This window comes from Chiloscyllium punctatum, chromosome X (assembly GCF_047496795.1).
Source record: "Chiloscyllium punctatum isolate Juve2018m chromosome X, sChiPun1.3, whole genome shotgun sequence".
In the NCBI taxonomy this organism is placed as follows: domain Eukaryota; kingdom Metazoa; phylum Chordata; class Chondrichthyes; order Orectolobiformes; family Hemiscylliidae; genus Chiloscyllium; species Chiloscyllium punctatum.
Genome location: NC_092791.1, coordinates 12,835,358 through 12,857,005, shown reverse-complemented (window position 1 = coordinate 12,857,005; position 21,648 = coordinate 12,835,358). Strand labels below are relative to the sequence as shown.

The following is a 21,648-nucleotide window of genomic DNA, read 5'->3' as shown; positions in this document are numbered from 1 at the left end:
GTGTGAAACAGAGAGAGAGTGTGAGTGTGTGTGTGAGAGAGAGAGTGTGTGAGTGTGAGAGTGTGTGTGAGAGAGAGAGTGTGTGAGTGTGAGAGTGTGTGTGTCTGCGTGTGAGAGTGTGTGTGAAACAGAGAGTGTGTGTGAGTGTGAGTGTGTGTGTGAAACAGAGAGTGTGTGTGAGTGTGTGTGTGCATAGTGCCATGTTGGAGATCCCACTCCGCTCTGAGCGCTGAAACTAATCATTCGAAAGTCAGCAAGAAAGAGCCCTCTTGATTTGGTCAGTTAGCCCTAATGTTTCTCTCCGTGAGGTGGGCATCAATATTGGTCTGACAATTCGCCTTGCGCTAACTTCCTGCCTTCGAAACGATATGGAAATGACTCCGGTCGGGTTGTGTTTAACATGAGGGGGTGCCTATCCCGCAATGCCCTTTGAAACGAGTGCTTGCCCACTGACCACCTTGGTCACATGTAGGCCAGACCAGGTAAGGACAGCAGATTTCCCTCCCTAAACTGAACTCAGTGGGTTTTTGCGACAATCCACGATGGTTGCCATGGTCACTGTTACTAAAGTTCCCTTTCAATTCCTGATTTATTTATTGGCATGGTGGGATTTGAACCCCACAGATTAGCCTGGATTACTAGACATGGAATGGTCTGATCATAGAATCATATAGTGCAGAAGAGGCTCTTCGGCCCATCGAATCTGTACTGCTACACTCAATCTACACTGGTCCCTTCTTCCAGCACTAGGCCCGTAGCCATGAATGTTATGATATTTCAGGGGCTCATCCAAGGAATTTTTAAAATGTTGTGAGGTCTCCCCACCCAACTACCCTCCCAGGCAGTGCTTTGTAGACCCCCAGCACCCTCTGGGTAAAAAGAAAACTCCTTAAATCTGCTCGATTGCTCCAGCCCTTATCTTAAAATGAATGGTCCCCCTTCGACAATGGGGAACAGCCGCATCCTATCTACTCTGTCCATGCCCCTCATAATCTGTGTCCACCTCTATCAGGTTCCCCTCCCCCCTCCACCCCCCTCAGCTTTTCCTGCTCTGTGGAAAATAACCCCAGCTTTATCCAGTCTCTCTCCATCCCAGGCAACATCCTGGTGAATCTCCTCCACGCCTCCTGCATTGCAATCACACCCTTCCTCAGTCGAGCTGGACTAACCCTACGCTGGCCTCTCCCCAACTGCAACGCGCTGTTAGCTGTAAATGCAGGCTGAAAAAACCATTCAACCCAACAAAACCGTTGTGAGATTTGCCAGTGCTTAAAGGGGGGGTGCCCTGAATATTTAATTTTCAGACTTCAACGGATCCCTGACGATAACAAATTCGAGAGGTCAGGATCAGGAATAAAGGAAGGGACATGGGAATTGGGAGTGGGAGTAAGCAATTCAGCCCTTAAAATCCACTTTGGCATTGAACGTGATCATGGTTGAGCTTATCCTGGTCTCGACTCCAGCTCCCCTGCCTGCTCCCCACAGCCCTTTATCCCACTTTGCAGCATATCTATTTCTTTCAGGAATCTGTCAATTGCTTCTGCCCCGTTTTGAGGCAGTGAGTTCCACAGAAGTAACCTCTCTTCAGAATCCGTTTTGAACTGACCTCCTTTCCCTCGATATCTCTGCCCTCTTGGTTGAGACTGTCCCAACGTTCCACCTTATTAATCCCCTTTAGCATTTTTCTAGACCGCAATCAGGTCCCACACCCTCATTCTCCTGAGGAGAAACCCAAGCTATTTGACGGCTCCTTGTACAACAGCCCTTTCATCCCTGGGGTCAATCTGGTGACCCTCCTCTTTGTGGGCAGCACAGTGGCTAGCACTGCGGCCTCAGAGCACCAGAGACCTGGGTTCAATTCCTGCCTCAGGCGATTGTCTGTGCCGGGTCTGCCCATTCCCCCCGTGTCTGCGTGGGTTTACTCCCACAGTCCAAAGAAAATGTGCAGGTCAGGTGAATTGGCCGTGCGAAATTGCCCCGTAGTGTTAGGTGTAGGGGAAACAGGTCTGGGTGGGTCGCTTTTCGGAGGGTCGGTGTGGACTTGTTGGGCCGAAGGGCCTGTTTCCACACTGTAAGTAATCTAATCTGAACTGCCTCCAGTGCCACCACATCCTTCCTCAAATAAGGAGACCAAAACTGGACACGATATTCCAGAGGTGGACTCACCAATGCCGTATATATTTGTGACAACATCTCTTGACTTTTCTGACCCAATCCTTTTTCAATAAATGGGGAGAAAGTGAGGCCTGCAGATGCTGGAGATCAGAGCTGAAAAATGTGTTGCTGGAAAAGCGCAGCAGGTCAGGGCAGCATCCAAGGGGCAGGAGAATCGACGTTTCGGGTATGAGCCCTTCTTCAGGATGCCCGAAACGTCGATTCTCCTGCCCCTTGGATGCTGCCCTGACCTGCTGCGCTTTTCCAGCAACACATTTTTCAGCTTTTTCAATAAACGCCAGGATTCCATTTGCCTTTGTGCAGACCCATTTTCTCTGATTCATGCACCAAGACCCCCAGAGCGCTGAGAAAAAAATCACGCTTTATATGACGCCAAGGGAAGTGAGAAGAAGTTAAACAGGCGCTTTCAAAATGGGAAAAGTTCTTACAGAACAAAGGGAGCAATAAGCTGTAATCTCATTGGAGGACAGAGCTGGCCATTCAGCACACAGAGTCCATCCCAGCTCTTTCCAGTCACACATTCCTTGGTCTTTTCCCCCGTGGCCCTCCAAGTTTGCTTCCATTCAAAGAGCCAACCAGCTTTCCTTTGAAACAATTCATTCTCTCTGCTTCCTCTTTGGATCATTTGGATCATTTTGGATCATTCCTATCCATCATTTGGATACCAATCCCAGTGTTCTAGTAGTCTCAGTTTGGCGAATCAGTCTTTTATGTGGTCCATTGTCAGAGAGATAGCATTCCCTCCATCAAAATCTGCTATTTTGTCAACTGCATTCATCAAGCATGCTCTGCTGTTTACAACTCCATAGCTGCCCTCCTTAATAATCACAAACCTCTAGCCCAAGTCATTCTTCTGAAGACCTTACCCAGCGTCTGTTTAACAGCACGCCAGTTTGTCAGTTGCAGCTGGACATTGGTTGCAAACTTCCTTGTCAATATCTCTAACCCTCAGACACCACTCGTCGCATTCCTGGGAAGATGAGAAGATTACATCCTTTGGAAAATGGGAATGCAAACCATCCTGGCCACTCTAAGTAGACATCTAAAGGGGAGAATGAGTACAGTCAGGGAGTCCAGCATCAGTGCTGAAGGAGTGCTGCACTGTCGGAGGGTCAGTACTGAGGGAGTGGGCACTGTCAGAGGGTCAGTGCTGAGGGAGTGCCGCACGTCGGAGGGTCAGTGCTGAGGGAGTGCAGCACTGTCGGAGGGTCAGTACTGAGGGGTTACCGCACTGTTGGAGGGTCAGTACTGAGGGAGTGACGCACTGTCGGAGAGTCAGTACTGAGGGAGTGCCGCACTGTCAGAGGGTCAGTACTGAGGGAGTGCCGCACTGTCAGAGGGTCAGTACTGAGGGGGTGCCGCACTGTCGGAGAGTCAGTACTGAGGGAGTGACGCACTGTCGGAGAGTCAGTACTGAGGGAGTGACGCACTGTCGGAGAGTCAGTACTGAGGGAGTGCCGCACTGTCGGAGGGTCAGTACTGAGGGAGTGCCGCACTGTCAGAGGGTCAGTACTGAGGGAGTGTTGCGTTGTCGGAGGTGCCATCTTTCAGATGAGGCTGAGGTGCTATCTCGCTGTTCAATTTAAAGTCGAGTGGTGGAGTTATCCCCTGCAGCCTATATTGAATCCCTGAGTCTACATTGGTGTAAACACCGAAGGGTTGGTCATGAGCACCTTGCTGTTTGTGAGAACGTGCTGGATGCATTTTGCTGCCACAGGTCCTACCTTCCAAATGCTTGTGCTTTGAAAACTCTTTCTATGGTTGCTGTGTGCTTTTCCACGGCCAGTGCTGGTCAAAAGCGTTATCCAAATGCAAGCTCTGTGTTTCTTTCGTTTAATGTATTAAAAATATGGGTGCGCCTTGGAATCCGATATTCTGGCCCTAACCTCAAGGTTCCAGTTGTGTGGAAGGTTAAACTAAATTGGCTTTGAGTTTGCTCAATGCCCTGAGTATGTGCAGGAAATGCCAGAGGGCCTGTCAGTTTGGAGTACAGCAGGAGCAAAGGGAAGAGGGAATTAGGAGGAACAATGACCGAACCTGTCTGTTAATGGGCAGCTGCTGCTGAATCTCCCGTCTTCTCTTCCAGGAGAACACGGATTCGGAACACCTGCCGCCCCTCTTCCTGAAGCGTTTCTATGACGGACATTCCTATGACGGATTTGTAGGATTGATGGGAAGGAGAATGGCAGGCAAGTACAACGTCAATGAGCAAGTCTAGCGTGACCTGGTTTCTGCTCCTCCTCAGGCTGTGGGCATGGTTGGCATTTCTGGCTCGTGCCAGCTGAGCTGAACAGAGGGGCGTACCAGAAAAGCTGGCGAGGGGCTGGAGGGAGGCCTGAATGGGGAAGGGGAGCAGATTCCCTTCCTTAAAGGATATGACTCAGGCATCTGTGTCCACTGATGCTTTACAGCTTTAGATATTCATGAAGTTAGACTGCTTGGTTGGCATGGACGAACAACATGGCCGCTGTAAACTGGCGGAATATTTCCCCAGAGTCTGGCAATACAGTTGTGCTGACAGTGGCAGTTTTAGCAACATGGGCATCAGAGGAAGCTGCCATTGAGAAGGGCATGAGCCCAATGTGCCAATTGCATACCTCTAGGCCATTGGCACTGTTAATTGTGCCTGTATCCTGAGAAGCAGGATAAATGGCCATCGGAATTGGCACACCAACTGGTTGGTGGCGCAGTGTGCAAACAGCTGGTGAGGAGGACAAGTTGGCATTCTGCTCCAAGGCTCCGTTCCGCGTGCCAAAGCTCACTGGCACACTGCATCCACAAAGCATTGGTATTCAAGGTGAGGGAAGTAATCTCCTTGTGCAAAATCACTTCTGGGAAACTAAGGTGGAAAACCAATGAAAAACAAAATGACAATATTGTACTCTACTGACTGCACAAACAGATAGTCAATCCTGACAGAAATATGGCAAATTTACACAAACTTCTCTTTTTTTTGTGTGTGTGTGCGCAGGTACAAAGGAAATTCCTCCGGCTCTGAAACGTAAGTGTTGGTGAAGGGGATTTCCGGCCATCTGCCATTGTTTTAATGCTCACGCCTTCCACCACCTGCCTGTTCCTGCACAACTCCCTGGCCTCACTCAAATGGTTTGGCTGGGCCAATTCTGCCATTTGACCTGATAAACCCCAGATATATTTAGCTTATAGCGAGGAGCTTTTAATCATTGGCCAACAGCAGCGAGAAGGGGGACGTAGTTGAGATCATGGGGTTGCAAGGCATGTGAATTTTGAATTTCTTTGTGGGACCCGTCCCTAGTTGCCCCCCTTGAGAAGGTGGGGGTGAGCTGCCATCTTGAACCGCTGCAGTCCATGTGCTGTGGGTTGACCCACAATGCCCCGAGGGAGGGAATTCCAGGATTTTGACCCAGTGACACTGAAGGAACAGGGATATATTTCCAAGTCAGGGTGGTGAGGGGCTTGGAGGGGAACTTGCAGGGGGTGGTGTTCCCATGTATCTGCTGCCCTTGTCCTTCTAGATGGAAGTGGTCGTGGGTTTGGAAGGTGCTGTCTGAGGATCTTTGGTGAGTTTCTGCAGGGCATCTTGTAGATGGTACACACTGCTGTTACTGAGCGTCAGTGGGGGGAGGGAGTGGATGTTTGTGGATGTGGGGCCGATCAAGCGGCTGCTTTGTCCTGGATGGTGTTGAGCTTCTTGAGTGTTGTTGGAGCTGCCCCCATCCAGGGGCAAGTGGGGAGTATTCCATCACCCTCCTGACTTGTGCCTTGTAGATGGTGGGACAGGCTTTGGGGAGTCAGGAGGGGAGTTACTCACTACAGGATTCCCATCCTCTGACCAACTCTTGTAGCTAATGTGTTTATGTGGTAAGTCCAGTTCTGAGTCTGAACAATGATAACCCCCAGGATGTTGATAGAAGAGATTCAGTGATGGTATTGCCATCAAGGGGATATAGATAAGTTCTTTCTTGTTGGAGAGGGTCATTGCCTGGTATATGCATGTTGTAATTGTTAATTGCCACTTGTCAGTCCAAGTGTGGACTTTGTCCAGTTGGTAGAGTGGGAAGATGGGTGGTAGATAGGGTTCAATGGAGAGGTGATGGTACTATCACTATGACTAGTCATCCAGAAACTCAGCTAATAGATCATAGAACATAGAACACAGAAGAATACAGCGCAGTACAGGCCCTTCGGCCCTCGATGTTGCGCCGATCCAAGCCCACCTAACCTACACTAGCCCACTATCCTCCATATGCCTATCCAATGCCCGCTTAAATACCCATAAAGAGGGAGAGTCCACCACTGCTACTGGCAGGGCATTCCATGAACTCACAACTCGCTGAGTAAAGAAATGTTCTGTGGACTTGGGTTCAAATCCTGCCATGGCAAATGGTGGAATTTGAATTCAGTAAAAATCTGGAATTAAGAATCTCCTGATGCCCATGAATCCATGGTTGGGAAAAACCCATCTGGTTCACTCATGCCCTTTCGGGAAGGAAATCTGCCGTCCTTACCTGGTCTGGGCCTACATGTGGTGGAGGCAGATTCAATTGAAAGATTGAAGAGGGAAATTGGATTGTTCCTGTCCCAATAACCTGGCTATGTGCAGGTTGGAGGGAAAAGCAGAAGCTCAGCACTAAATTAAAATGCTCTGAGCCAGCGCAAGGTCAATGGGCTGAATGGCCTTCTTCTCCACTGTAATGGTTCTGCAATTCTGAGGGGGAACCCAAACTGGGCCTCACTGAGCAGGTTATTGCTGAGCAGGTGCTGCTTGATAGCCCTGTTGGTGACACCTTCCATCACTTTCCTGATGATCGAGAGGAGACCGATGGGGCAGTAATTCACCAGGTTGGATTTGTCCTGCTTTTTATGTTCAGGACATACCTGGGCAACTTTCCACATTGTCGGGTAGATGCCAGTGTTGTAACTGTACTGGAACAGCTTGGCTAGGGGAGCGACAAGTTCTGGAGCACAAGTCTTCAGTCCTATTGCTGGAATGTTGTCTGGGCCCATAGCCAGGGCCATTATGTTTTTCCCTCTTGTCTAGCAGCTATGTCCTTTAGGACCTGACCAGCTCGATCTGAGCCACTCTTGGTGGTGGACATTGAGATCCCCCACCCAGGGTCCGTTCTGTGACCTTGTCACCCTCAGTGCTTCCTCTCAGTGTTGTTCAACGTGGAGGAGTACCGATTCATCAGCCGAGGGAGGATGGTATGCTGCTGCCTCACGGCGCCAGAGACCCGGGTTCAATTCCCGCCTCAGGCGACTGACTGTGTGGAGTTTGCACGTTCTCCCTGTGTCTGCGTGGGTTTCCTCCAGGTGCTCCGGTTTCCTCCCACAGTCCAAAGATGTGCAGGTCAGGTGAATTGGCCATGCTAAATTGTCCGTAGTGTTAGGGATAGGGGTAAATGTAGGGGAAAGGGTCTGGGTGGGTTGCTCTTCGGAGGGTTGGTATGGATTTGTTGGGCTGAAGGGTCTGTTTCCACACTGTAAGTAAGTAATCTAATAACCAGCAGGAGGTTTCCTTGCCCATGTTTAACCTGACACCATGGGATTGGGTGTCAATATTGATGATATACACTGGGCCATAAGCCTGCTGGGTTATCTGGGTTGTCTGGGATTTTGCCTGTAAGGTAGGATTATACCCCTCTGCTGCGCAACTTGTCAGTGGCACAGGTCAAGTGCCAGGTGCCTTGGTTGGTGCCAAGTGACTCGCCTGGTTTTCTTCTCCTTTGGTGTCTTGGCACAACGGGCATAGTTTGCCTGGCAATTTCAGAGGACAGTGAAGACTCCACCTCATTGGCTGTGGAAGTCTGGAGTCATGTGTCGGCCCGGGCCTGGGTAAGGGCGGCAGATTTCCTTGCCTGGCTTTAGGTACGGACAATGGGCACGGTCACGTCAACCAGTGCCACCCAGCATGGGTAGCCTTCAGGAGAACGAGGGAGGTATTCTGGGATGTAGGGTTGGGGGAGGAAGGAACACTTGGCAGGGGTGTCAATGATGTTATCTTCAGCTGTATAGACGCGTTAAAGTGGCATCAAAGCGAGCCCCATAAAGGATTAGACCCACACTCCTGTTAATATGGAGTGCTCTGTCTTTCAGACCGATCCCAACGTACTCCATTTGGATCTAGCCATTCCAAACTTTAAACCACAAAAAAACAAACAGTGAATGAGGTATGACAGCGCGAAACAGAATAGAAATCGCCACCTCCAGATTCCCCTAGCATAAGGTATCGAACACAGACACATTCATATTGTGTAGCTAGGGCTCAGTAGTGGATGACTAAAGGGCTGACGTGTTCTCTTTCTGCAGGAGATATGAGCGATTTCTTTGTTGATCTGATGGGCAGACAGAACACAGAGCTCGGTGAGGATGAATCTTGTTACTTATTCACTTTACCTTCTAGGTTTCTTGGCAGTTATGTTAGGTTGGGACAAACCTTTTGGAGGGCTTTATAAAGAGTTGGCATTGGCCAAGGCTGCAGTGCCAGTGATTGGGAGATGGGATGGCACTCATAGGTAAGGCTCCTGATAAGCGCAGGATTATTTCTCCAGCAAACCGGAGTCAGTGGAGGACAGTCAGGTGAAACAGAATATATACCATCCCTAGATATGATTCACCCATTGGCCGATTCTGACTGAGGCATGGGGAGGATGTTGGGGGGTGGGGGGGAAAGGACTGGGGAGAGATCTCATCAGTTGGTGAGAGAACCGGGATGCGAGACTGGTGCTGCCTGTTCCAAGGGAAGGCCCTCATGCCAATCAATCGTACACCAATCAGGGATTGGCAAGGCCACTGCCCTGGAATCAAGACCCTGATGTTTCATCCAGTGAGAACAGCTGTCTCAGCAGCGCCCCGCAGGTGGCATGATGACATCACCCCTGGATTTCCAATGTCGAGGGGGGCCGAAGGTAAGTGATGTGTGTTGGGACGGGGTTGGGGGGGGGTGGGGGGGTGCTATTTCTTGTCGGGAACTTTGAGGGCCCACATCCTACCTTCAACGCGCACGCCCCCTTCCAGCACAGGGAGAAATGTCAAATCCAGTGTCCCTTCTTCAGAACTGATAGAAGCTGGTGGTATTTATGCTGATGACAGAGGGGTGAGGTGAGGGGGAAAGAAATGAGAGGAAACAGAGCCCAGAGAGAGAGAATGGCAGCTTGACGGTGAAAGGGGATGGTGAGCCAAGGAAAGGGAAAAGGTTGATGATGAATATAATGGCGAGGGGGGAATGGGTTGGCCGATGTTGGGGGCTGCTTTCAGCATACAGGGGGAGGCGACGGCCTAGAGGTGTAATCGCTGGGCTGTAAATCCAGAGACACAGGTGGGGACCTGGGTTCGAATCCTGCTGCAGGTTGAATCCGAAATTCAATTAAAGGAAGAGTTTGCAATGCAGGGGGAAAACCCATCTGGTTCAACAAAGGACATTAGGGAAGGGGAACTGCCATCCTTACCTGGTCTGGGCCTAAATGTAACTCCAGGCCACATGGCCAATGCGGTTGACACTTAACTGCCCTCTGGGCAATTAAGGATGGGCAATAAATGCTGGCTGAGCCATTAATATATCACATCCCCTGAATGAGTTAAAAATACCATGCAAAGACTGGAACGACATTGGACAAACAGACAGAAAACTAGCCACCAGGATACATGAACATCAACTAGCCACAAAAGACATGACCCACTCTCACTAGTATCCTCACATACAGATGAGGAAGGACACCACTTCGACTGGGACAACACCTCCATTCTAGGACAGAATCAGCAGCATTGCTTTGCCTGAGGCCCACTGAAGATGTCACCTAGTAGGGAGACGAAACATCTGGAAATGAACCTTCCAGCTCAGCGAGCAAACCTACATCCAGGGTGGTTATGGTAGGGGATTTTAACCTTCCAAACATAGACTGGGACTGCCATAGTGTTAAGGGTTTAGATGGAGAGGAATTTGTTAAGTGTGTACAAGACAATTCTCTGATTCAGTATGTGGATGTACCGACTAGAGAAGGTGCGAAACGTGACCTACTCTTGGGAAATAAGGCAGGGCAGGTGACTGAGGTGTCAGTGGGGGAGCACTTTGGGACCAGCGACCATAATTCTATTAGATTTAAAATAGTGATGGAAAAGGATAGACCAGATCGAAAAGTTGAAGTTCTAAATTGGAGAAAGGCCAATTTTGATGGTATTAGGCAAGAACTTTCGAAAGCTGATTGGAGGCAGATGTTCGTAGGTAAAGGGATGGCTGGAAAATGGGAAGCCTTCAGAAATGAGATAACAAGAATCCAGAGACAGTATATTCCTGTCAGGGTGAAAGGGAAGGCTGGTAGGTATAGGGAATGTTGGATAACTAAAGAAATTGAGGGTTTGGTTAAGAAAAAGAAGGAAGCATATGTAAGGTATAGACAGGATAGATCGAGTGAATCCTTAGAAGAGTATAAAGGCAGTAGGAGTATACTTACGAGGGAAATCAGGAGGGCAAAAAGGGGACATGAGATAGTTTTGGCAAATAGAATTAAGGAGAATCCAAAGGGTTTTTACAAATATATTAAGGACAAAAGGGTAACGAGGGAGAGAATAGGGCCCCTCAGAGATCAGCAAAGCGGCCTTTGTGTGGAGCTGCAGAAAATGGGGGAGATACTAAATGAATATTTTGCATCAGTATTTACTGTGGAAAAGGATATGGAAGATATAGACTGTAGGGAAATAGATGGTGACATCTTGCAAAATCTCCAGATTACAGAGGAGGATGTGCTGGATGTCTTGAAACGCTTAAAAGTGTATAAATTCCCAGGACCTGATCAGGTGTACCCTAGAACTCTGTAGGAAGCTCGGGAAGTGATTGCTGGGCCTCTTGCTGAGATATTTGTATCATCGATAGTCACAGGTGAGGTGCTGGAAGACTGGAGGTTGGCTAACATGTTGCCACTGTTTAAGAAGGGCGGTAAGGACAAGCCAGGGAACTATAGACCAGTGAGCCTGACCTCGGTGGTGGGCAAGTTGTTGGAGGGAATCCTGAGGGACAGGATGTACATGTATTTGGAAAGGCAAGGACTGATTCAGGATAGTCAACATGGCTTTGTGCGTGGGAAATCATGTCTCACAAACTTGATTGAGTTTTTTGAGGAAGTAACAAAGAGGATTGATGAGGGCAGAGCAGTAGATGTGATCTATATGGACTTCAGTAAGGCATTCGACAAGGTTCCCCATGAGAGACTGGTGAGCAAGGTTAGATCTCATGGAATACAGGGAGAACTAGCCATTTGGATACAGAACTGGCTCAAAGGTAGAAGACAGAGGGTGGTGGTGGAGGGTTGTTTTTCAGACTGGAGGCCTGTGACCAGTGGAGTGCCACAAGGATCAGTGCTGGGTCCACGACATTTTGTCATTTATATAAATGATTTGGATGTGAGTATAAGAGGTGTATAGTTAGTAAGTTTGCAGATGACACCAAAATTGGAGGTGTAGTGGACACCGAATGGGGTCTTGATCAGATGGGCCAATGGGCTGAGAAGATGGAGTTTAATTCAGATAAATGCGAGGTGCTGCATTTTGGGAAAGCAAATCTTAGCAGGATTTATACACTTAATGGTAAGGTCCTAGGGAGTGTTACTGAACAAAGAGACCTTGGAGTACAGGTTCATAGCTCCTCGAAAGTGGAGTCACAGGTAGACAGGATAGTGACAAAGGCATTTGGTATGCTTTCCTTTATTGGTCAGAGTATTGAGTACAGGAGTTGGGAGGTCATGTTGCGCCTGTACAGGACATTGGTTAGGCCACTATTGGAATATTGTGAGCAATTCAGGTCTCCTTCCTATCGGAAAGATGTTGTGAAACTTGAAAGGGTTCAGAAAAGATTTACAAGGATGTTGCCAGGGTTGGAGGGTTTGAGCTATAGGGAGAGGCTGAACAGGCTGGGGCTGTTTTCCCTGGAGTGTCAGGGGCTGAGGGGTGACCTTAAAGAGGTTTATAAAATTATGAGGGGCATGGATAGGATAAATAGACAAAGTCTTTTCCCTGGGGTGGGGGAGACCGGAACTAGAGGGCATAGGTTTAGGGTGAGAGGAGAAAGATTTAAAAGAGACCTAAGGGGCAACATTTTCACGCAGAGGGTGGTATGGGTATGGAATGAGCTGCCAGAGGCTGGTACAATTGCAACATTTTAGATTAGATTACTTACAGTGTGGAAACAGGCCCTTCAGCCCAACAAGTCCACACCAACCCACAACCCACCCAGACCCATTCCCCTACACCTAATACTACGGGTAATTTACCATGGCCAATTCACCTGACCTGCACATCTTTGGACTGTGGGAGGAAACCGGAGCACCCAGAGGAAACCCACACAGACACGGGGAGAATGTGCAAACTCCACACAGTCAGTCGCCTGAGGCGGGAATTGAACCCGGGTCTCTGGCGCTGTGAGGCAACAGTGCTAACCACTGTGCCACCGTGCCACCCAAAAGGCATCTGGATGGGTATATGAATAGGAAGGGTTTGGAGGGATATGGGCCGGGTGTTGGCAGGTGGGAGTAGATTGGGTTGGGATATCTGGGTCAGCATGGACGGGTTGGATCGAAGGGTCTGTTTCCATGCTGTACATCTCTATGACTCCATGACTATGACTTTATAAAGCTCTGGTTAGGCCCCAGTGAGAACACTGTGTCCAGTTCTGGTCTCCAGCCTTTCAGAAGGAGGTGGGGGATACTCAAGGCAGGGCAGAAGGGATTTACCAGAACGGTTCCAGCAACGGGGAATTTTAGTGACAAGGTTAGAGTGGGAGAAGCGGGGATTGGTTTGCTTGGAGATTGAGAGGAGATTGGATCGAGGTGGACAAGACGATAACAAGTTTACATAAGGTGGACAACGGGGAACTGCTCCCATTAACTGATGCTGTGAGGGGGAGGCAGCTTTCGGAGCTACCGGAGTGGGGTATGGGGAAGAAACAGTGAGTGGGAATGAACTGGATGTTGTTCCATGTGCGTTGGGGCGGGGGGGGGAGACAATGAATGATTTCAAAAGGAAATTGGATAGACACATGGTGGAAATACACTTGCAAGGCCATAGGGATACAGTAGGCCTGACTGGCTCACTGTGCACAGAGCTAACATGTTGACGAATACTGGGGAGCACAATTTAGGAAGCGGAGTGGATACCTTTTTGAATTTGCTTTTCAACTTCGCTGTACAGCACAAAGTGTTTTCTTTCAAATTGCCATGATTGTATTAACTGCTAATGTGTTGCCACCAGCACTGCTGCTGGCAGCTTGGCCTGCTCCCACTGCTGCAGCCTGGGGCTTGCCTAACACCTCAAAGCAAGAGAACACGAGGAAAAAAAAAGAAACTGCTAATGTGTAGAACAGGTGTAACTGTGGGAACAAACCTGTTTCAATCTGTCATGCCTCAGTCTTTCCCATGTGTGCAAACATCTGACAAGCTCTTTCCCAGCAGAACCGCCAATTGGCGTAACTGTGAAGCAGCCTAATGAAAGCCGATGCTCTCTGTGCTATACTTTAACATAAACATTACATCACTCGGGCTTGCTACAAGACAGATAAAAGACTTGTAGTTGTGGATCACTTTCTGATAAGCGCGCAATGATTTAAAAATAATCAAGTGCCATTGTCTGCAATGAGCTCCTTTGAAGGGCAGCGGCAGCCATTTTGCGCAAAGCAAGCTCGCACAAGCAGTGGTGACTGTTCAGACGGGGCCTTAGTTTAACACCTCACTGGAAGATGGCATCTCTGACAGTCCAGCACCCCCTGAGAGTGGGAGTGGGAGTGTTGGGAGGGTTGGGAGCACTGGGAGTGTTGCCCTAGATTATGTGCACCATCGATAGAAATATGGTGTGAATTTACAGGTTCAGATGTGATGCTGCTCCGACTGAGCCTCAGCTAGAAGCAAAATAACAATTTCAAATATCACGTTTATACAGATACATTGGCTACTCTAAATAAAGGTGCTCCTGGGGAAAAAGAGTTCACTGCACCCGCCAAGTGCAAACTGAGGTAATTATTTTACATCTTTCAAATGTCAATGAGCAGATTGTGTTTCGAAGGGCTGCACAAACTAGGGGCAGCACAGTGGCTCAGTGGTTAGCACTGCTGCCTCCCAGTGCCAGGGACCCAGACCAAAGATGTGCAGGTTAGGGTGGATTGGCCATGCTAAATTGTCCCATAGTGCCCAGGGATGTGCAGGTTAGGGTGGATTGGTCGTGCTAAATTGTCCCATAGTGCCCAGGGATGTGTAGTTTAGGGTGGATTGGCCATGCTAAATTGTCCCATAGTGCCCAGGGATGTGCAGGTTAGAGTGGATTGGTTGTGCTAAATTGTCCCATAGTGTCTAGGGATGTGCAAGTTAGGATGGATTGGCCGTGCTAAATTGTCCCATAGTGTCTAGGGATGTGCAGGTTAGGGTGGATTGGCCATGCTAAATTGTCCCATAGTGCCCAGGGATGTGCAGGTTAGGGTGGATTGGCTGTACTAAATTGTCCCATAGTGTCCAGGGATGTGCAGGTTAGGGTGGATTGGCCGTGCTAAATTGTCCCCATAGTGTCCAGGGATGTGCAGGTTAGGGTGGATTGGTCGTGCTAAATTGTCCCATAGTGCCCAGGGATGTGTAGTTTAGGGTGGATTGGCCATGCTAAATTGTCCCATAGTGCCCAGGGATGTGCAGGTTAGAGTGGATTGGTCGTGCTAAATTGTCCCATAGTGTCTAGGGATGTGCAAGTTAGGATGGATTGGCCGTGCTAAATTGTCCCATAGTGTCTAGGGATGTGCAGGTTAGGGTGGATTGGCCATGCTAAATTGTCCCATAGTGCCCAGGGATGTGCAGGTTAGGGTGGATTGGCTGTACTAAATTGTCCCATAGTGTCCAGGGATGTGCAGGTTAGGGTGGATTGGCCATGCTAAATTGTCCCCATAGTGTCCAGGGATGTGCAGGTTAGGGTGGATTGGCCGTGCTAAATTGTCCCATCGTGCCCAGGGATGTGCAGGTGAGTTATGTGAGTTATCCTTGGGGAAAATGTAGGGTTGTGCAGTCGGGATGGATCTGGGTGGGATGTTTGTGTGGATTTGATGGGTCAAATGGCCTGTTTCCACGCTGGAGGGCTTCAATGATTCTAGGTCTGGCAGCATTCGTGGAGAGAGAGAGAGAGAGAGAGAGAGAGAGAAAGAAACACTGATAACTTTTACAATCAGAATTGAAATCAAGGAGCTAAAATATGAACCTCTGTTCCTGTCTCTGAGGGAAACCCATCCCAAGCGTGGAGCCCCTCCCCAGCCTGTGTCAGAGAAACTCCGAGACCAGCCAGAAGGAGGCGCCCCAGGGTGTGAGCTGCCTTCCCATTTTGCTTACTTGTTTCAGTTGAAAGCGGCTACAGGTCAGACGTGGGTCTCGAACCCATGTCTCGTGACCGTGCCCAATGTGTATCAGTGTGTGTGTCCGATGTTCTTTTCTCCCTGTGGAATTTCAAAAGGGAACAAAGTCAGGCTTGGTTTCTAATGGTTGTTGGGGGGGGGGGGGGGTCGAGCCGTGAATGAAGAGCAACTAAACGAGCCTTTGATCTGTCTTTAGGGCCTGCAGGTCCATTTAACCTTGGAAGGGATCTGGAGCATTCCCAGAAAGCAATGGCTGCATCTACCAAAGTGCACACCTTTCCAAATACACCGCTATCTCTGTTCTATAAAACTGAGAATTAAATTGATGGTAGATTTGCATTTGTGATCGAAGCCTCTGTGGAATGAGTTGACACGGAGAAGGGACTGTGTGGTCAAGATCAGGAACTGCTTCGGGAGCTGCCTCATTTCAGCCTAGAGTTTATTCCTTGCTTTTGTTTTGTGATCTCCTGTGCCCACTCCAAATAAAAATTCCTGCTATGCTTCTTATCGATTTCAGTGCGATAAACGCAGGCTATGATCACCCTTCCTGGGTGCTTCCACCACTCTGCAGATATCTCTATTACATATGTTCGCTGCAATCTCCCCTGCTGTTAATGCCTCTAGCACTTCAACTGCTGCTAACTTATCCAGGCAGTAACAAATCCACAGTCGGTCTTGCAGCTTCAGGTGTACCGCTCACAGAATGGTATCTTTCTCATGCCAATCAGCTTCATGACTCTCTTTCCTTTCAGATGTTTTCTCTTTGTCATTGCACAGAATATCCATTTCAACCAATCGTAGAGTCTTGGAGATGTGTAGCACAGCTCAGACCCTTTGGTCCTACTTGCTGACCAGATACCCTAAATTAATCTAGTCTCATTTGCCAGCACCCGGCCCATATCCCTCCAAACCCTTTCCTATTCATGTCCCCATCCAAATGCCTCTTAAAAGTTGCAATTGTACCAGCCCCCACCACTTCCTCTGGCAGCTCATTCCATACACGTACCACCCTCTGCGTGAAAAACTCACCCCTTAGGTTCCTTTTCAATCTTGCCCCTCTCACCTTAAACCTATGCCCTTTCTGGACACCCATACCCTGGGCAAAAGACTGTGTCTATTTACCCTATCCATGCCCCGTGTGATTTTCTAAACCTCTACAAGGTCACTCCTCAATGTTCCAGGGTAAACAGCCCCAGCCTGTTCAGCCTCTCCCTGTAGCTCAAATCCACCAACCCTGGCAACATCCTTGTAAATCTTTTCTGAACCCTTTCAAGTTTAACACCATTCTTCCTACACCAGGATTGCATGCAGTATTCCAAAAGTGGCTTCACCAATCTCCTGTATAGCCGCAACATGACCTCCCAACTCCTACACTCATAGAACAGTACAGCAAAGTACAGACCCTTCAGCCCTCGATGTTGTGTGGGCCCTTTATCCTATCAGACTAACCTACATACCCTTCATTGCATACTCGATGCACTGACCAATAAAGGTAAGCGTGCTGAACGCTTTCTTCACTGACCTCCCTTCCCATCACTTCCAATCCAGTCAAACGCTGACAATGCCAAATGTTTTCTCCATGACTGTGAGGTAAAAGTAAGTTCCCATCCACAATTTTTGGCTGTATTATAATTTAGAGTCACGCACTGGGAGTGGAAAAACTTTCTCGACTGATGTTGGCCGAACCAGTGACGTCCACATCCCGTGAATGAAAGAAATTGCCTCTCCACAAGTTTATCCCCAAGCCCATGACATACCCACAAAAGGCAGACACTGATGGATACCTATGGTATTTAGCACAGGCTGTGTCACTGCGTTGGATTTGTTGCAGCCCTGATGTGACCTAGTTGTTCTGGCTGTTTGGGTGTGTGAAGTAACTCCTATCCTTGCTGCTGTTCTCGTCACTGACTGATCTGTGTTGTCCTGCAGAGTTTTATTCCGAATTAAATTGCGCTGTGCCAAAAGAATAAAATGCAGCATGCAGTTACAGAATGCATTTCAAGGCTGGAATCTTTCTTAAAATAGTCTATTTTAAACGAAGAACCGCAGTACCAAAATTCGTAAACTACAGACAAAACAAAACTCCTGCTGTGTCACACCAAGTTAGTCCCCTTTAACTGCTAAGGATGAAATCCCACAATAATCTCCATACCATTTTATCAATTATTTATATTTTAAATTATAGTGCGAAAGACAATTCTTCACAAAACCAGCCCCTTGCTATAAAAAGGGTATTGTTTTATTTGACAACGGTAATTAAGTCGTTACCAAATGACTCATGATGAGCTATGACAGGAATCGGGTCATCTTGTCGAAGTTTGTTGGAACAGCCCGTGGAGTATTCATGGCTGGATTCTTGCCTTTTCTGGTCTGAAGGCTGTAGGGAAGGGGTATTCTGCCTCAGGACCGGGAGGTGAGCAGTGGGGGGGGGGTGATGGAATTGAAAGCTGTGTTTCGATTGTGCCTATTCCTAGCTGGGCCAGAAGACAGCCTCTCCATGGTCTCTCATGGTGGTGACAAACAGCCTTACGAAAGGGAGATGAGAGCGAATAACAATGACAATGCAGCAAGTACAACTACTGCTCCCTCCAAAAACAAAACGACAGGTCAAAATGTGCTCACTGCAGTAGTATAGAACATTTGATCATCTGCTTGTTTTACTTAGTGCCCAATCCCATTGACTGCAAAGGAACTACATTTTTATTGATATTCAGTCACAGAACATGGCTAGGCCCAGCATTTATTACCTATCCCTAATTACCCAGAGGGCAGTTAAGAGTCAACCACTTTGGCTGTGGGTCTGGAGTTATATGTAGGCCCACACCAGGTAAGGATGGCAGTTTTCTTCCCTAAAGGGCATTCACAAACCGAATGAGATTTTTCCATGGTCATCAGTAGCTTCTGGATTCCAGGTCTTTTTTGGCTTATGGATCATCACCTCCCCTTTGAATCTTAGTGACCATCTTGTCTCCCCACTCTGCCAACTGGACAAAGTTCAGACTCGGCCTGACAAGTGGCAATTAACAATTACAACATACATGCGTCATGTAGGCCAGACCAGGTCAGGATGGTAGTGTCCCTCCCTAAAGGGCATGAGTGAACCACATGGGTTCCTCCCCCTGACAATCAGAGATGGCTTCACAGTCAATAGACTCTTAATTCCAGATTTTTAAAAATCAAATTCCAATTCCACGTGTCAGCATTCGAACCCAAGTCCCCAGAACATTACCAGGGTCTCCAGATTGACAGCCCAACGATAATGTCACTAGGCCCTCATCTCTCCTGGCACCAGCTGGCTCTGAAACATTTCTAGCCCCCCACCACCACCATTGCGATATCTTGGGAAGGGTGACTGGGGCTTTCGATAATCCCTGGATTGTGGGGTCTTCTCTTATTATCTTTCAGTCGCGGAGGGACGGGTGTTGTCACCGAGTGCCAACAGGGGACGCCATTGGGGCTGATGATGGCTTCAGACATGATTTTGATTGCTGAAACAAGTCGTTTTAAAGTGAGGTCGCTGTCCTTACTTCACGAGTGCTCCCAGTATTCACTATATTGTGTGCTGCTGTTTCTTCATAGCCATTAACTCACTGGAATGGTGTCAGAGGGAGCTATACTGCATGTATGAAAGACTCCTGGGCTTGACTTCTGATTGTGTGGCCATTGTCCAGCTCAGATTTAAAGGGCATTGCGAATCCTGAAACAGGCAATAAGTTAAAAAAAAGTTGGATCTATTCAAGAGAGCACTTAGAGTCATAGAGATGTACAACACAGAAACAGACCCTTCGGTCCAACCTGTCCATGCTGACCAGATATCCTAACCTAATCTCGTCCCATTTGCCAGCACCCGGCCCATATCCCTCTAAACCCTTCCTATTCATATACCCATCCAGATGCCTTTTAAATGCTGTAATTGTACCAGCCTCCACCACTTCCTCTGGCAGCTCATTCCATACACGTACCACCCTCTGGGTGTGAAAAAGTTGCCCCTTAGGTCCCTTTTATATCTTTCCCCTCTCACCCTAAACCTATGCCCTCTACTTCTGGACTCCCCCACCCCAGGGAGAAGCCATGCCCCTCATGATTTTATAAACCTCTATAAGGTCACCCCTCAGCCTCTGACGCTCCAGGGAAAACAGCCCCAGCCTGTTCAGCCTCTCCCTGTAGCTCAAACCCTCCAACCCTGGCAACATCCTTGTAAATCTTTTCTGAACGCTTTCAAGTTTAATGACTTACTATAGCAGGGAGGCCAGAATTAGATTCAATTCCCTACAGTGTGGAAACAGGCCCTTTGGCCCAACAAGTCCACACCGGCCCTCCAAAGAGCAACCCACCCCCCTCTGACTAATGCACCTAACACTACGGGCACTTCAGCATGGCCAATCCACCCTAACCTGAACATCTTTGGACTGTGGGAGGAAACCGGAGCGCCCGGAGGAAACCCACGCAGAGACGGGGAGAATGTGCAAACCCCACACAGTCAGTTGCGGGGGTGGGAATTGAACCCAGGTCCCTGGCACCGTGAGGCAGCAGTGCTAACCACTGTGCCACTGTTGTGTTTTAACATCGCTGCTGTTAGAATCCAGCTTAGTGAAGCCAGAGAATAAAGCAAGAGTTATGCTTGTGTTATATGTGTGGAAAGTGAGTTCCTATATTGATGGAAGCACTAGCTTTCGGAGCACTGCTCCTTCATCAGGTAGCTGTGGGACAGAATCATAGCACTGAATTTATAGCAAACGATTACAGTGTTATGCAACTGAAATGATATATTGAACAAAGCTAGTGTGCATTTCAGTTGCATGATGCTGCAATCTTTTGAAATAAATTGTGTGTCTTATGATCCTGCTCCACAGTTACCTGACGATGGAGCAGTGCTCTGAAAGCTAGTGCTTCCAAATAATTCTGTAGGCCTATAATCTGGTGTGGTGTGATTTTTAACTTTGTCCACCCCAGTCCAACACCAGCATCTCCACATCAAGTTTCACTAAAATCGTGGAATGTGCCAGTGTTGGTGTTTATCTTCATCTCGTTTGATCAGACCACACAACTCCTCCCATATATGTAAAATTTAAAAAGTATTTCTCATAATGGATGGGATTTGAACCCAGACCATGTGGTAGAGACAATATCACTGTGCTACAGGAGCTACACACCATTCTAATATGCCATTAATACTGTCTGCATTTTAATATGGGAGGAATTTGCTCTTCAAGCACTATTGGGTTTCACTCTCCTTTATCCACCACATGGATATCAACTATCATTGGCTTCTTTTCTCCAGTTCCTTGAACCTCGCTTCCGTTCTGAAGTTGAAGGCGTGTACTGTACCTTTAAGAAGAGAGTGACTGCTGTTCTGCACTGAGAGCTTATAAGTAATTGTGTGATATGACTAGATGACAGTCCCAGAGTGTACTGGAAAATTGAAAATATATTACATTTGACTGTGAAATGGATACCTGAGTTTTGGTGGCTGTTTTGACAACAATTTGAATTGAACCAATCAGTTGAAATTATGCCCCAGGATATGAAAACCCAAAGTTTGGGAGAAGATTTGTAGCTCGTGTGCGCGTCGTTGTGGTTCTGTTCGCCGAGCTGGGAATTTGTGTTGCAGACGTTTCGTCCCCTGTCTAGGTGACATCCTCAGTGCTTGGGAGCCTCCTGTGAAGCGCTTCTGTGCTGTTTCCTCGGGCATTTGTAGTGGTTTGAATCTGCCGCTTCCGGTTGTCAGTTCCAGCTTTCCGTTGCAGTGGTCGGTATATTGGGTCCAGGTCGATGTGCTTATTGATTGAATCTGTGGATGAGTGTCATGCCTCTAGGAATTCCCTGGCTATCCTTAGTAGCCACACATGCAGATAACAAGCATTCGACTGGGACAACACTACTATTATAGGACAAGCCAAACAGAGAACAGCCAGGGAATTCCTAGAGGCATGGCACTCATCCACAGATTCAATCAATAAGCACATCGACCTGGACCCAATATACCGACCACTGCAACGGACAGCTGGAACTGACAACCGGAAGCGGCAGATTCAAACCACTATAAATGCCGGAGGAAAGATCACAGAAGCACTTCACAGGAGGCTCCCAAGCCCTGAGGATGTCACCTAGACAGGGGACAAAACGTC

At 48.2% G+C, this 21,648-nt stretch overlaps 1 protein-coding gene across 5 annotated transcripts in view; it reads left to right on the top strand.

Moving 5' to 3' along the window:
• LOC140471082 (tachykinin-3-like) overlaps window positions 1-20,898 on the top strand; it is a 45,127-nt gene extending 24,229 nt beyond the window's left edge. For 2 of the 5 annotated variants that reach the window (XM_072566931.1, XM_072566932.1), the window contains exons 3-6: window positions 4,262-4,364; window positions 5,147-5,176; window positions 8,464-8,517; window positions 15,717-17,512. In XM_072566931.1, coding sequence (XP_072423032.1) covers window positions 4,262-4,364; window positions 5,147-5,176; window positions 8,464-8,517; window positions 15,717-15,841 — 312 coding nt within the window. In that variant the 3' untranslated portion in view covers window positions 15,842-17,512. Of the gene's footprint in view, window positions 1-4,261; window positions 4,365-5,146; window positions 5,177-8,463; window positions 8,518-14,076; window positions 14,150-15,716; window positions 17,513-20,801 lie in introns of those variants that run through there. The other 3 variants (XM_072566933.1, XM_072566935.1, XM_072566934.1) reach the window with 3 other exon arrangements.
• The last annotated feature ends 750 nt before the right edge of the window (window positions 20,899-21,648 follow it).